General features: G+C 35.7%; 1 protein-coding gene across 1 annotated transcript in view; it reads right to left on the minus strand.

Annotated features, from left to right (window-relative positions):
• Positions 1-6944: 6944 nt before the first annotated feature.
• The window catches only part of LOC134231187 (Fanconi anemia group I protein-like), a 31318-nt gene continuing 22526 nt past the window's right edge, over positions 6945-15736 (minus strand). Inside the window, exons 23-33 of the mRNA XM_062713110.1 lie at positions 12972-13135; positions 12176-12237; positions 10918-11086; positions 10700-10827; positions 10289-10445; positions 9366-9550; positions 8820-8936; positions 8047-8133; positions 7549-7644; positions 7280-7441; positions 6945-7135 (exon numbers count right to left, since the gene is read on the minus strand). Of these exons, the coding sequence (XP_062569094.1) occupies positions 7016-7135; positions 7280-7441; positions 7549-7644; positions 8047-8133; positions 8820-8936; positions 9366-9550; positions 10289-10445; positions 10700-10827; positions 10918-11086; positions 12176-12237; positions 12972-13135 (1447 nt within the window). The 3' untranslated portion in view covers positions 6945-7015. The remainder of the gene's footprint in view (positions 7136-7279; positions 7442-7548; positions 7645-8046; positions 8134-8819; positions 8937-9365; positions 9551-10288; positions 10446-10699; positions 10828-10917; positions 11087-12175; positions 12238-12971; positions 13136-15736) is intronic.

Genomic DNA, 15736 nt, shown 5'->3' on the forward strand with positions numbered 1-15736 from the left:
AAATTGTGTTGTTTTTATTAGTTCAAATTTACCGCGCAATAATACAACCGTAGTAACGGAAGTGATGGGAAGCAAGGGGAGGTAAAAACTGATACATAGATCTAGCAGCCATGATGCTTGTTTACATGAGGTAAGATCGAGCAACTGTTTGAAGTTAAAGGTACATTCATTAAATCTGGAATTTTTCATGAATCCGAAGGACTGGAAATGAGGAGATTGATGGATACAGATGATTCAGCTGGTTGTCAAGGGGGTGTGTCCCCATACCAAACCAGATTATACAAAATGTTATGCGTTCGTTTTTGGAAATCAACCAATGAGAGACAAGAATACAAACAGAATTAAATTATTAAAAGTTAAAGTAGTTTTTATATAGCATATTCTCTACCGTGCCGAGACAAGTCTTAGTGTGTATGTTGTGAACAGTGCGACATTTAAGTCCGGACACGACAAAGTCCGGACTTTTAGGTACCCTTTCGAAAAGATATAACTAAAAAAAAATTTCCTGAAGTTTGGTGGGATTTTTTATTCTCATCTCATCATATCAATCTCAACTTCCACAATGTTTTAGTTTTCTTATAAACTTCTCTCAAATCCCATGGGAAAATGGGGGGGGGGGGTGTTCATACCACCTGAAACCCCACCAAAATCCCATGGGAGAAATAATACTATGGGATAATTTGTCCCATGTGGGGAAAAAATCCCATGGTTGATGCAAAAACAGTAGGAAATTTAATGTGAAAGATTTATAAATTTTATAAAGAACACGATGTGTTTGTAAACCATTGATGCCCCCTAATAACAGCTTATGGCGAAGATAAAAGTTTCTCAAATTTAAGTCAAACTTCACAATTAGGATCAACAAATATATTGTTACCCAAAGAAAGGACTTTCTCAATGAATATATCCGTCAAATATGAAAGCCCAAACACCAATCGTTCAAAAGTTATGCCAAAATTAGTTTTCAAGTTATTCAAACTGCAAGTTAAATGTGACAGAGAGTCATAATTTACAGTACCCTGGAAAAGGCATTGTCGTTTAAAATATAAAAGCCTACCACTGATCAACAAGTTAGTTTTTCAAAGGTCGTTCAAATTCAGTCATAACACCAAATTTTCTATTTTCACAAAAATTTGTGGGAAGACAGTATTCAAAGGATTGTTTTGTCACAAGTAATACCAAGTACATGTGAAGTACAGTGTATGTATCAGTACCAGTACCAGCAATTCAAAAGTTACAGCCAAGGTTAGAGTCTGGAGCAATTTTGCAAATGTTGAACAAACTGCAATTCAAGAGGTCAAATATGCTATTACTAGACAATTACAGGTCTTGTCACAAGAAATATATGTGATCGATATGTAAAATTTAAAAGCAATAGCTTTATTTATTTCAAAGTAATGAGCAATAAGTAAGTTTTGCGGACGAACTGATCAACAGACAATTGCAAGCATCTAGACAAATAGAGCAAAAACTATATACTCATTACCCTCTAGTCCTCGATCACAAGGGCATACAAAATTACACTGAATGTAAATACATGTATAGTCAATATACATTTTTTTCTGGAAGAAACGCTGGATCTATTATACATATATCAAGCAAGTTCAAAGCATCAATATTATACAATTTTGTTCTACAAAAAAAAATTTTGTTGAAAATAGTTCCATTTTTATTGCTTAGATTTTTTTATTGAGATCGTTGCTGTTCAATATTATACCGAACTTAGGATTCAATTTATCTTACCTGCTCAACGTAGACTGAATGGAACTCTCTACCCTCCGCCATTTTGTAGTTTGCTGCGGTTTAAAATTTACCTTGTAATGACTTTATCTGTAAACAATACCTTTTGTCAAGTGCAGTAATGCGCAATGTCTTTTAAATAGCTCAACTACGGCGCAGAAAAAATAACTATACATATCCACAAACTGTTCCCTGGTCAAACTTAATAGCAGGCAAGACCATTGATCAGGTTTTGCCAAAAATAGTCAATCTTGAAGAACACTTGTGTGTTGTTGCAATGTGAGTTGTCGGTTTGGATGAAAGTCAAGCCAAATTGTTGAAATTTCGTCCCTGTCTGGATTCCGATGGGTACTAAATATATCCCTTTCTAAGCCGCCCTGTGTTTATTAAGTACCAAATTTTATTTTTAAAATTCTACAGGCACGTAGCAACGGGATTGGGTGGGTGGGCTCCCCCCTTTTTTCCCCAACATGACTTAAACTGTTGTAAATGTTCATTGCAATCCCCCCCCCCGCACAACTTTTATTAATATAAGAAAAATGGCTGGCTTGCCCCCCCCCCCCCTCCTTCAAAAACGATGCTACGTGGCTTTTCTATATGAGAGAGAAAAAACTTTTGCTATGATTATGAAGCATGCTATGGCATTTTGGTAAATGCTTACTCTTCCATGGCACCTGATCCCACCTCTGATTTTTTACAGATTTTTTGCTCTGCTCCTGATTTGCAGTTTGAACGGACTTGTGAGCTTGAATACTATTCGTAATCTACATATTTCAAATCACTTCAAATGAAGATATGAAGACGTTTTCTCATTTATCAACATAGGGGCTTGTCAATGGGAAATCAGTCGCAACAATAAAGCAATATTGACGGAGACGTGTCCCTGATGGCCAGAAAAACGGGCATTTTATCAGGTGCCGTTTTCTTAAAATGGTTAAAGAATATTGAGAATTCGGGAAAGTATCTACAGTGTACTAGGCAGATCCTACACATTTTCAACGAACATCAAACACGAAAGCTATTGCACACTAGGAAATTGTTGGAAATGCAATAAAAGACGCATTCATAAAATTGTTACGGAGGGCGGGGGGGGGGGGGGGGGGGTTGGTTGGATTTTATGAACCTGGTAGATAAATACAGTAAAAGAGGTAAAGGACTTGCGGTTAACCGATTATCAATTCTGTATTCGATTGCCGTATATATTATAAAATATGTTGGCATATGTTTCCTTGCAAGGCATTGTCTAAATGCGATTGCTACCCGTCATTAGAAAACGTCCTATACTTTTACAGATAACTGAGATTAATCAATTAAATTATTCTGTGAACAATAGAATCATTTACAGGGTATAAAACATGGAACTATGGTAGCACTGTGGCAACGCACTTTGAAAAAATTACGCACTTTGAAAAAAATTTTCAAAGTGCGTTAAAATTGGGACAAAATCAACGCACTTTGAAAATTTTTTTCAAAGTGCGTTAAATTTTGGACCAACTCAACGCACTTTGAAAAAATTTTTCAAAGTGCGTTAAGAGTCTACATCAATATATTTTACCATGGAGACACTTAACGCACTTTGAAAAAATAATCATATTTTAGTCATGAAAAGATTTTATTTGTTATTTATCTTTCAAAAAAACTAAGCCTAACCCTAACCTCAAAAATGAATTGATTTACTCCCGTCGAAAAGAGAAGACGGGTATAAGATCCCTCAGTCCATATCTCTATCTTTCCAATACATAAGTGTCGGTAACAAACAGGGAAGGGGAGCACTAAACCTAAAAAGGGTACGCTGCATTTTCAATGCTTATACGATGTATATATCTTTCCAAAATAAGTGGGGGGCTTAGCCCCCACCCATCCCCTCCCCTGGCCCTATCGCCCAGTCTCGATGTCTATGCTATACTCAAAGCATTCATACAATTATGTATTTACCTAATTGGTATGACGTTGAAAACTTTCAATAATAAATGAGTTAATTAAAAGAGATGAAAACTTGAAATTTTAAAGTAAAGTAAAACGTATAAGAGAGAAAGAATTTTTTTAGTTTTGACCAATCAAATTGGCCCCTTTTTATTATGATAAATGCTAAGTTACTTGAAGCTGTCCTCTGTTAGTGCCCCCTATACACCTTTACATCTACTTATCAAAAACTAGAATTAAAAAAAAAAGAAGAAACGAATTAATGAACTTAAACAATCGTCACTCTTTTTTTCAAGACCCCTTTAATTTTCCCTTTTATTTTATCAAAACCTTAAATATTTAAAACGTCAATATCCCAGGTCCTACAGTGACTTATCATAAAACAAGAGGCCCATGGGCCTTATAGGTCACCTGAGCATTATGCAACAACTTTCCAGTGATTGAATTTGATCCTTGTTTTAAGCCAGATGCTATAGCATTTACAATTTTGATCATCATAACTATACACTTAGGTGTTCCTTAGTTTGGTTACTTAATACCCACAGGCAGGGTAGGGGAACAAAAAATGCATTTCAACAAATCAGTAATACTCAGCAATAATCAGTAGTGCCGCTACCACACATGAACCCTTGACTCTTAGGCCTAGATCCACACATTGCACAATTTTTGAAAAGGCATCCTTGCTTTTCAAAAGTATTTGATTAATACCAAGAAGCAGATTTCAAAGAATTCATTATTTTTCAGTACAGACCCCCGCCTATGGTACTACTGACCCTGGGGCCTTGAAATTCACAATTCTGGAAGATAAGGGCCCTTGCTCATAACTATATAGGTAGTTCATATGCTTAATACCCAGGAGCAGAGAAGAAAATATTCTCAGATTTAATGTTTTTTCACTATATAATCAATAGAGCCCTGTCCTAACACCAGAACCCCTGACCCTGGGGCCATAAAAATTTACAATTTTGGTAGAGGCATTCTTGTTCATCATAACCATGTACTTAGTTAGTTTATTTAATACTTTGGAGCAGAGAAGAAGATTTTCAAAGAATTCATGTATTTTCACTATATAATCAATAGAGCTCCGCCCTAACACCAGAACCCTCGACCCTGGGGCCATAAAATTCACAATTTTAGTAGAGGCACTCTTGCTCATCATATCTATATACTTGGTAAGTTTATTTAATACCTAGGAGCAGAGAAGAAGATTTTCAAAGAATTTGTGTATTTTCACTATATAATCAAGAGCCCCGCCCTAACACCAGAACCCCTGACCCTGGGGCCATAAAATTTACAATTTTGGTAGAGGCACTCTTGCTTATCATAACTATGTACTTAGTTAGTTTATATAATACCCAGGAGCAGAGAAGAAGATTTTCAAAGAAATAATGCATTTTCACTATATAATCAATAGAGCCCCACCCTAACACCAGAACCCCTGACCCTGGGGCCATAAAATTCACAATTTTGGTAGAGGCACTCTTGCTCATCATAACTATGCACTTAGTTAAATTATTTAATACCTAGGAGCAGAGAAGAAGATTTTCAAAGATTTCATGTATTTTCACTATATAATCAACAGAGCCTCGCCCTAACACCAGAACCCCTGACCCTGGGGCCATAAAATTCACAATTTTGGTAGAGGCACTCTTGCTCATCATAACTATGCACTTAGTTAGTTTATTTAATACCCAGGAGCAGAGAAGAAGATTTTCAAAGAAATAATGCATTTTCACTATATACTTATTTAGCCCCACCCTAGCACAAGAACCCCTGACCCCAGGGCCATGAATTTCACAATTTTGGTAGAGGACTCAGTGCTGATTACAATCATGCAAACAGTTTGACTGCTTGATGTCCAGGAGTAAAGAAGAAGATTTTTAAAGATGGCATTAATTTAAGTGGTTATGGCCCCACCCCCCAGGCCACAGGGGGGCAGGGATCATGAAATTCACAATTTTGTTCCCCTTCACCCATAGATGCTTTGTGCCAAATTTGGTTGAAATTGGTTCAGTGGTTGCAGAGAAGAAGCTGAAAATGTTCAAAAGTTTACGACCGATTGACGACGAACGACGACGGACGAAAACAGATAGCAATAGGTCACCTGAGTGACTCAGGTGACCTAAAAAGTTATCAAACCAGGATCTGTTTTTTATCATACCGATTATTTGAAGGAATATTGATCAATCTTTACATTTTTTTCAAAGTGCGTTAATATGGTCGATATTAACGCACTTTGAAAAAATTTATTTTTTTCAAAGTGCGTTAGCTTGGTCCCAAATTTTAACGCACTTTGAAAAAATTTTTCAAAGTGCGTAATTTTTCAAAGTGCGTTGTAACATAGCACCATTAATTGGTTCATAAGTATATAGTTTATTCCACTTTAGCACACACTCTTCTTTTCCACAATAGCATGCAATTTTTAAAATTTTTTTTTATCAAAGTGTGATTAAACAATTAAACATGAAAGCTGTACTTTTTAAAATCTTTTAGCTCACCAAACTAAATATTTAACCTTCTTTGCTGTCTTTCCACTATATATAATGTTATATCTTTGTTTTTCACGAACTCATGTTGCTTGAAACACAACAGTGATTTTCCATACAATTCTGCAATAGGATTGCAATATGAGGAAAATTAGATAGAACTGCAACATTGGTAAAAATCAAAGTACTCAGAAGTACAGAGAGCCGGGCTAATTTACAGAGTAGAATGGATTTCTTACATGAATCACGTTTATATTCTGATGAAAAAATTATTTTAAAAATTTCAATACAAATGATAAGACACTGACAGTGAGTTTTTCAATCCTAATACCACGGTTCGATTTTGTCAGAATCAGAATTAATCTGGTACCGCAGCTGAAAGTAAACTAACAGGCCAGTCTGGTTCCCTCTCCTGCTTTACCTCGTATGTGTAGAGAACTACGGTAACACTGATTATCAAAAATCCTTACGCTAATGAACTATGTTCTTTGACTTATGAAGTTTTCAAAGTCATTACTACTAATGTTTATTTTATATAGATAAAACTTCGTTTTATTTTTGTTGCTTTATTTAGCGTTTGTATTATCTCAAAAGCGGTTGAGAGTTAGAACTATATTTTTGCACGTAACTTTAAAATGGCGACTATGGGGTCAACATCCTGCCTTGAACAGGATCACATAAGCCGGCAATTGCTCTTTGAGCAATAAGCCCGGCTAATAAAAAAAAATTAAAATTCATTTACAAGTATTTAATTGTAAATGTTTATACAGATACATAAGTCTAAAATATTTGGCACATATCTACCTAACAAATAAGCCTTAAAAAATCAGAGGATTAACAAAGTCTGCTAAAAAAGATAAGAAGTTTTACACTTTGCCAGCTCTAGACTTTTTTCCGAGTTTGGATTTCTTTGCAGGTGGTGGATCAAGGGGCTCTGGGGGGCGTTTGTTGGTTGGAGCGGTGTTTTCTTGCTCTTCAGAACTGTTCTGAAAAATACAAATGATCATATAAATTAGGCAGTCTGATGGATACAAGAAGTTACTCTTTACAAAGATGTCCTTCAAAAATAACCTTAGGTCAGAAAGTGGTCAAGAACCGGATGAGAAAGTGAGGAGGGCGGGGCAGCATACCTCTTCATTTTCCTGATCCTCCTCATTTTGATTGTTTTCCTCTTCCTCCTCCTCCTCCGATTCCTGTGAGTCCGAGTTATTCTCCATCACGGCCTGAATTGTGGCCACATTGATTCGGAAATCTCGAGACGTGCTCATCTTCATGTGCTCCATCAGGTTCACCTTCAAATTACATAGCAAAAACATTTTAGTTGTTTATATGGTTTAATTTACAGAACAATGTTGGTTGTGTATCTAAGTTATTAAAACCTGGAGGGTTGATGTAGTACCTTGGACTTTTTAGACAGCTGAATCAGGAACTTTTCAAATGTTTCAATGGAGAAAATGAGGTTTGGAATGAGTCTGGATTCCTTCAGCACCCGTGCCTGAGTAAGAAAAGATTTATATTACAAGTTACACCTAATACAATGCTCAAAGAACAGAAAAAATCATACACTGTCAGGAAACTCATGAGAAGACAGCTCACACTAAATTATATTTCTGACAAAGAAACATGTGATTTAAAAGTGATTTAACTTTAAGTTATTTCATATATACTTCCACATATCTAAGTAATGCAGTTTAAAAAAAATTCAATATTCTAAAAAAAATTCTTAATACCCCCTCAAATCCTCAAATAGTTTTCCCTACTAGATGATCAAAACTGGCAGGGGGTCATCACTTAATTCATGCATGTAACATTATGTCAACAAATACTCATATACTAATATCCATGTACACACCAGCATGCTGACATTTAGTCTGCACTATAATACAATCTGTCCAACCTTTCCAGCATTAAGAGCCGCAGCCTGCTTCTTCTTGTCCTTTTTCCCTTTGTCCACATTCTGCTGAACCTGCTCACTTTCTGTTTGCTACAAAATATAGATAGTAGGTTATTGTTATAGTGTAACACATTTTTAAATTTTGAAAAGGGCACCCTTGCTCATCATAAAAGATTTCAAAGCATTGACTTATTTACAGTTAGGTCACGGTTACATGGTCAGGGTCATATAAAAATCCATTTTGAAATTCAATGGTTCCTCTTTTGCAAAATAATGACATAGGTACATTATTTCTGGACAATCAGAGAGACAGACAAACATGTATATTATCTCTTACAGAGCTGTTTACCCATATCGTCGTCTCTAAGTATTCTTGATTAGATTTCTCCGTGAAATTTGGCATTTGCCAGTAAAATTTAACTTTCCGTTGATTTTACATATATTAAAAGAGAACAACTGCTTTTCGGATTACTAAAAATTGGTTTAACAACATGGTCTTCAACATTTTATAATACCACAGCATTTTGTTAACCAAACATCACTTAAGAGTTTGAAAATTTTCTCTTTTTTACCGATTAAAAAGCATGAAACAAAGACAGATCATAACAGAAACTAACTGCTAAATTCCAAACGAACGTACATGTATTTCAGATTTCCGTATTTTCATAAAAGCAAAACGTGAGACGTATTTTAGACTAAAAATCTGTACAAAATACAGCAAAATCGTAAGAGTAAACAGGTCTGCTCTTCATAGCAGTCCTTAGTTAGATACATACCTGTATATATGTGATCATTGCGTAGCAGTACTGTGTTAAGTGAGTTCCAATCAATTTGACGAGCTTCTCAAACCTGGATGACAAATGACCAGCCTTTAGCTGATAGAGATTCAGATACTGAAAAATAACATACAAAATCATCAGCAAACAGGATGGAGAGTCTCATACAGGTAGTTAATTAAGATACTCCAAGCATTTTTTTCCATATGCATTATGCAAATAAAAAGATAATGAAGGTACTTTGAAATACATGTATTTACTCATTAAAAATTTAAAATACAAACTCACATTTATGATAATGCTTATAAGATACATTAGAAATGTCTTTACACTAAACGTAGAATACAAAATGGAATATATGTTCATATAAACACTAATTAATGGAAGATGTTCAAAATTTCTGAGAAATATAAAATAATTTAAGGATTCTAACAAAACTCCACTATCATTAAATAATGTAAGTGCACGTATAATTTCAGTTTACACCGTATATGACTAGAAATTTCAAAGTTGAGTTCAGATTTGAATACACAGAGAATAACGTACATATTTGACAAGGATGGTGAGGGTTCCGTACAGCCGGGTGGCCTGTTTGACCATGTTCTCCATACATCCCCCCACAGGTACCGCGGCCTGGACCAGCTCATGGAAGGCCGTGACCAGTATACCTAGCCTGGTACAGATACTTCTCTCATGGCCTTCCTTCTGGGTCAGGTCTACCTCCACTTCATCTGGAACCACACAAACTTAATGTTAAATAACTACTGAGAATAGTTAATCACTGGGTCTTAAACATTTAATGTCTTTATTAAATTTGGATTGCTTAAAAAAAGCATTCCTTTTAAAGTACAAGCATGTATTATTAGTTACATAGTCTTTTAGTGACAGGGTATGGGATGATACCTAGTTAGTAAATTTCATACCTGGCGAGGCGGAGCCGAGTCAGGTATGAAATTTACTAACCTGGTATCATCCCATACCCTGTCACTAAATGACTATGTAACGAATTTACCCCACCGATGAAACATTTACGTTTTATCTGTAGTTTATAAATGGTTTTCTCTACTAAATGCTTCATCACGCATATACTGTGCCTATTATGACGTCACGTTTGTGTTTGTGACGTAATACATCGACCGGGTATAGATTTACAACTGACCGGGTATGGATTTACAACTGACCGGGTATAAGTAATCCACCGCCTTCACGTGACAGACTTCAACCAATCGTAAGCCAGGATCTCACGGAAAAATCGACAGAGGTGGGGTAATAAATTTAACATTGTTTGAGCGAGTTTGAAATTCACACTTTATGTAGAAATTATTTCTTCTTTCAATATTTATAATTAATTCATACCCCCACCTTAAAAAAAGATAAACATGTCATTATTTGATACCCATAAATGTACACATTTATGTTCTTTTCATTCAAAGACTTCCTCTGATCCTATAATTATCAAACAAACTGACCACTGGCCTGTCCCGTCTCTGCCCGGAGTCTGGCCACCACCCACTCTGTATCGTCCAGTTCCCTCTCTGCCTGCTGTAAAACTAAATTCAGCAGGACCGGGGCGGAAGTTCTCTGTGTCACCAAGGAAAAGTGGGTCTTGTCCTCCACCTGGGTCTCCTACAACAAATAATTCAAATGTGAAGTGGGCTTATATAAGGCCATGCCTGCTGCCCAATCCATTTATGTATTTATTTCATAATAAAATATGTTCAAATCAATAATTCAAGACATTTACAGAAGTTGGAATAGTCATGTGGTAAAAAATTGTCTGTATAAACACTAAGCAGTCTTTGTTCCACCGACAATTTCATTGATGGTTTTACAATAAACTAAGTCAGTTTATTTAAGGTTTCTACACACACAAAACACACCTGGTCTATATCCCCCAGCTGACTGTGTACATCCTGTGAAAGGTCCCGTAACAAGGGCGGACAACTCTTCACCTGCTGGGTGAAGGCCAACAGCATGGAGAATAGGAGTTTACAGGTAGGGATGTCATCTGGAAAGAGAGTTGGTTCTTGTAAGTACATGTACATGTATAAACACACAATTAGGAAATGAGATAAATCTATAAGTACTATTGGCTCACCAATACTCTGCTCTGTACAGATTTTGTGAACCCAGTCCAAGACTTTCTCAAACTGGTTCCCCGAGCTGTACAGCTGTTTACACAAAATCTGGATAATTCCCAGCAGTAACTGGACCTCCTTCATGTTCTTATCTTCACTGTCAGATTTCAAAATGTTCATGACCAGTCGCTGAAAAAAACCAGAAGTCTCTGTTGAGACTGTAGCTCTACTGGTTTATACTTAAAACAAAGGAAGAGAAAAGTAGCAGTTGGGACTTGAGACTTTAAATCAGCAATAGATAGAAAAATGATCCTTGCCACTCATCAAAATAAAAACCAATGCACAGAATTATGTATCTTAGTATAGTTTACTTGTGTGCCAAGTTATACTGAAATCAGACCAAAACTGTAGGAGGAGTAGCATTTTGTGAAAAATTTCTATTTATAGTAACCACGGCAACACCGTTCATCGAAATCAAAAACCGATGAACAGAATTATGTATCTTAGTATAGTCTACTTGTGTGCCAAGTTATACTGAAATCAGACCAAAACTGTAGGAGGAGTAGCATTTTGGAAGAATTTCACAGAAATTTCTATTTTTAGTAACCATGGCAACACCGTTTATCGAAATCGAAAACCGATGCACAGAATTATATATCTTAGTGTAGTCTACTTGTGTGCCAAGTTATACTGAAATCGGACCAAAACTGTAGGAGGAGTAGCATTTTGAAAGAATTTCACAAAAATTCATATTTTTAGTAACCACGGCAACACCATTCACCGAAATCAAAAACCGATGTATCTTAGTGTAGTCTACTTGTGTGCCAAGTTATATTGATATCGAACCAAAACTGTAGGAGGAGTAGCATTTTGAAAGAATTTCACAGAAATTTCTATTTTTAGTAACCACGACAACACCGTTCATCGAAATCAAAAACCGATGCATAGAATTATGTATCTTAGTGTAGTCTACTTGTGTGCCAAGTTATATTGAAATCGAACTAAAACTGTAGGAGGAGTAGCATTTTGAAAAATTGTTTACAGACAGACAGACGGACAGGTAGACAGACGGACGGACGATGGACGCATTACTATCGCATAAGCTCTTCTGGTCTCTGACCAGTAGAGCTAAAAAACAAATAGAAATAAAACTTATTAGAGACAGCTAAGGGTAACAGAGCATATGCACATGTGGTATTCATGCTAAATGTGAATTTCAGAAATAACTCATTTCAACAAATTTACTACAGGCCACACCATTACTGGCTAAAGTTTTACCTGGTACTTTTTAATATGACTGTAAATAACTTCCTGGACATCTTCTGACTCATCAGCATCCACTACAAAATGCCATACACTCTGAAATACTCATAAATTCTTCCTCGTAAACAGTTATATCATAAATCATAGTGTATGCCTTCACATTTTCTGATATGATGGAAAAATTACACTCGGTCGAGTTTAAAAGTATCTCCTTCACCAAAACAATACAGTTAAGGACTTATTAAAATGGTAACACATTTAACATTTCAAATTACAAGGAATCATTCAAGAGAAGCAGTATGCATATATAGTCAAACCTCATTATCTCACAATCAAAATGACTGAGAAATTTTTTTTGAGACATCTGAGAATTCAAGATATCAGGGGAAAATACTCAAAAATAAGTGATTGGGACTTCCAAAATCACTTGGATATAACCATGGTATTCAAAATATCAGTGTTTGAGATACCAAAGTTCAACTGTATATTCTAATCTACATGTCTAATCTAGTTACCCATTTCACAGAGACAGTGACAGAACTGTTCTGTATAGTGCTGGGATATAACGGTCATTCTATAAATCATTTACCCATTTCACAGAGACAGTGACAGAACTGTTCCGTGTATCGCTGGGATATAAGGGTCATTATATGAATCACTTACCCATTTCACAGAGACAGTGACAGAACTGTTCGGTGTATCGCTGGGATATAATGGTCATTATATAAATCATTTACCCATTTCACAGAGACAGTGACAGAACTGTTTGGTGTATCGCTGGGATATAATGGTCATTATATGAATCACTTACCCATTTCACAGAGACAGTGACAGAACTGTTCGGTGTAACGCTGGGATATAACAGTCATTATCCCCACCAGCCCCTCTAGACACTGGCCACTGATGTATTTACTCCTGTCTCTCTTCCCCTCCTCCTCGGGCCGCTGATTTTCTGTGTAGTGGGTGATGAATATCCTGAAACAGAAGAACATCTTTGTTGATGTCTAAGTCAATGCAGCTTTATTCCCATGTAAAATGATTATATGGATAACAGATAGCATGGTAAGTTGAGAACAATTTGTTAACCTAACTTAAATTTAAGCATATAGAGTCCATTAATGGTAGACTAAATTACATGCTTGAAATGAAAAGCATAACCAAAAGTCTCTGTCGAGACTGTAGCTCTACTGGTTTATACTTAAAACAAAGGAAGAGAAAAGTAGCAGTTGGGACTTGAGACTTTAAATCAGCAATAAATAGAAAAATGATCCTTGCCACTCATCAAAATAAAAACCAATGCACAGAATTATGTATCTTAGTATAGTCTACTTGTGTGCCAAGTTATACTGAAATCAGACCAAAACTGCAGGAGGAGTAGCATTTTGAAAGAATTTCACAGAAATTTCTATTTTTAGTAACCATGGCAACATTGTTCATTGAAATCAAAAACCGATGCACAGAATTATGTATCATAGTGTAGTCTACTTGTATGCCAAGTTATATCAAAATCAGACCAAAACTGTAGGAGGAGTAGCATTTTGAAAGAATTTCACAGAAATTTCTATTTTTAGTAACCAAGGCAACACCTTTCATCGAAATCAAAAACCGATGCACTATTTTATGTATCTTAGTATAGTCTACTTGTGTGCCAAGTTATACTGAAATCAGACCAAAACTGCAGGAGGAGTAGCATTTTGAAAGAATTTCACAGAAATTTCTATTTTTAGTAACCATGGCAACATTGTTCATTGAAATCAAAAACAGATGCACAGAATTATGTATCATAGTGTAGTCTACTTGTATGCCAAGTTATATCAAAATCAGACCAAAACTGTAGGAGGAGTAGCATTTTGAAAGAATTTCACAGAAATTTCTATTTTTAGTAACCACGGCAACACCGTTTATCGAAATCAAAAACCGATGCACAGAATTATGTATCTTAGTGTAGTCTACTTGTGTGCCAAGTTATACTGAAATCGGACCAAATCTGTAGGAGGAGTAGCATTTTGAAAGAATTTCAAAGAAATTTCTATTTTTAGTAACCAAGGCAACACCGTTCATCGAAATCAAAAACTGATGCACAGAATTATGTATCTTAGTGTAGTCTACTTGTGTGCCAAGTTATACTGAAATCGGACCAAATCTGTAGGAGGAGTAGCATTTTGAAAGAATTTCAAAGAAATTTCTATTTTTAGTTACCACGGCAACACCGTTCATCGAAATCAAAAACCGATGCACAGAATTATGTATTTTAGTGTAGTCTACTTGTGTGCCAAGTAATATTGAAATTGGACCAAAACTGTAGGAGGAGTAGCATTTTGAAAGAATTTCAAAGAAATTTCTATTTTTAGTAACCACAGCAACACCGTTTATCGAAATCAAAAACCGATGCACAGAATTATGTATCTTAGTGTAGTCTACTTTTGTGCCAAGTTATATTGAAATCAGACCAGAACTGTAGGAGGAGTAGCATTTTGAAAGAATTTCACAGAAATTTCTATTTTTAGTAACCACGGCAACACCGTTCATCGAAATCAACAAGAAGTCTCTGTCGAGACTGTAGCTCCACTGGTTTGTACTTATGACAAAGGATGAGAAAAGAAGCCAATGCCATCAGGAATTTCACAGACATTTCTATTTTTAGTAACAATAGCAAAACTGTTCATCGAAATCAAAAACTGATGCGCTATTTTATGTATCTTAGTGTAGTCTAATTGTGTGCCAAGTTATATTGAAATCAAATGAAAACTGTAGGAGGAGTAGCATTTTAAAGGAATTTCACAGAAAATTCTATTTTTAGTAACTATGGCAACACCTTTCATCGAAATCAAAAACTGATGCACTATTTTATGTATCTTAGTGTATTCTACTTGTGTGCCAAGTTATATTGAAATCAGATGAAAACTGTAGGAGGAGTAGCATTTTAAAGGAATTTCACAGAGAATTCTATTTTTAGTAACCACGGCAACACCGTTGATCGAAATCAAAAACCGATGCACTATTTTATGTATCTTAGTGTAGTCTACCTGTGTGCCAAGTTATATTAAAATCAGACCAAAACTGTAGGAGGAGTAGCGTTTTGAAAAATTGTTTACAGACAGACGGACAGACAGACGGACGGATGACGGACGCATTACTATCGCATAAGCTCTTCTGGTCTCTGACCAGTAGAGCTAAATCAAAGTACTCAGAAGTACAGAGAGCCGGGCTCATTTACAGAGTAGAATGGATTTCTTACATTAATCACGTTTATATTCTGATGAAAAAGTTATTTTAAAACTATCAATATAAATGATAAGACACTGACAGTGAGTTTTTCAATCCTAATACCACGGTCCGATTTTGTCAGAATCAGATTTAATCTGGTACCGCAGCTGAATGTAAACAAACAGGCCAGTCTGGTTCCCTCTCCTGCTTTACCTCGTATGTGTAGAGAACTACGGTAACACTGATTATCAAAAATCCTTACGCTAATGAACTATGTTCTTTGACTTATGAACTTTTCAAAGTCATTACTACTAATGTTTATTTTATATAGATAAAACTTCGTTTTATTTTTGTTGCTTTATTTAGCGT

The sequence above is a fragment of the Saccostrea cucullata genome, unplaced genomic scaffold (genome assembly GCF_032062105.1).
Source record: "Saccostrea cucullata isolate Sc308-1 unplaced genomic scaffold, CSIRO_AGI_Scuc_v1 ctg4449, whole genome shotgun sequence".
NCBI lineage: Eukaryota > Metazoa > Mollusca > Bivalvia > Ostreida > Ostreidae > Saccostrea > Saccostrea cuccullata.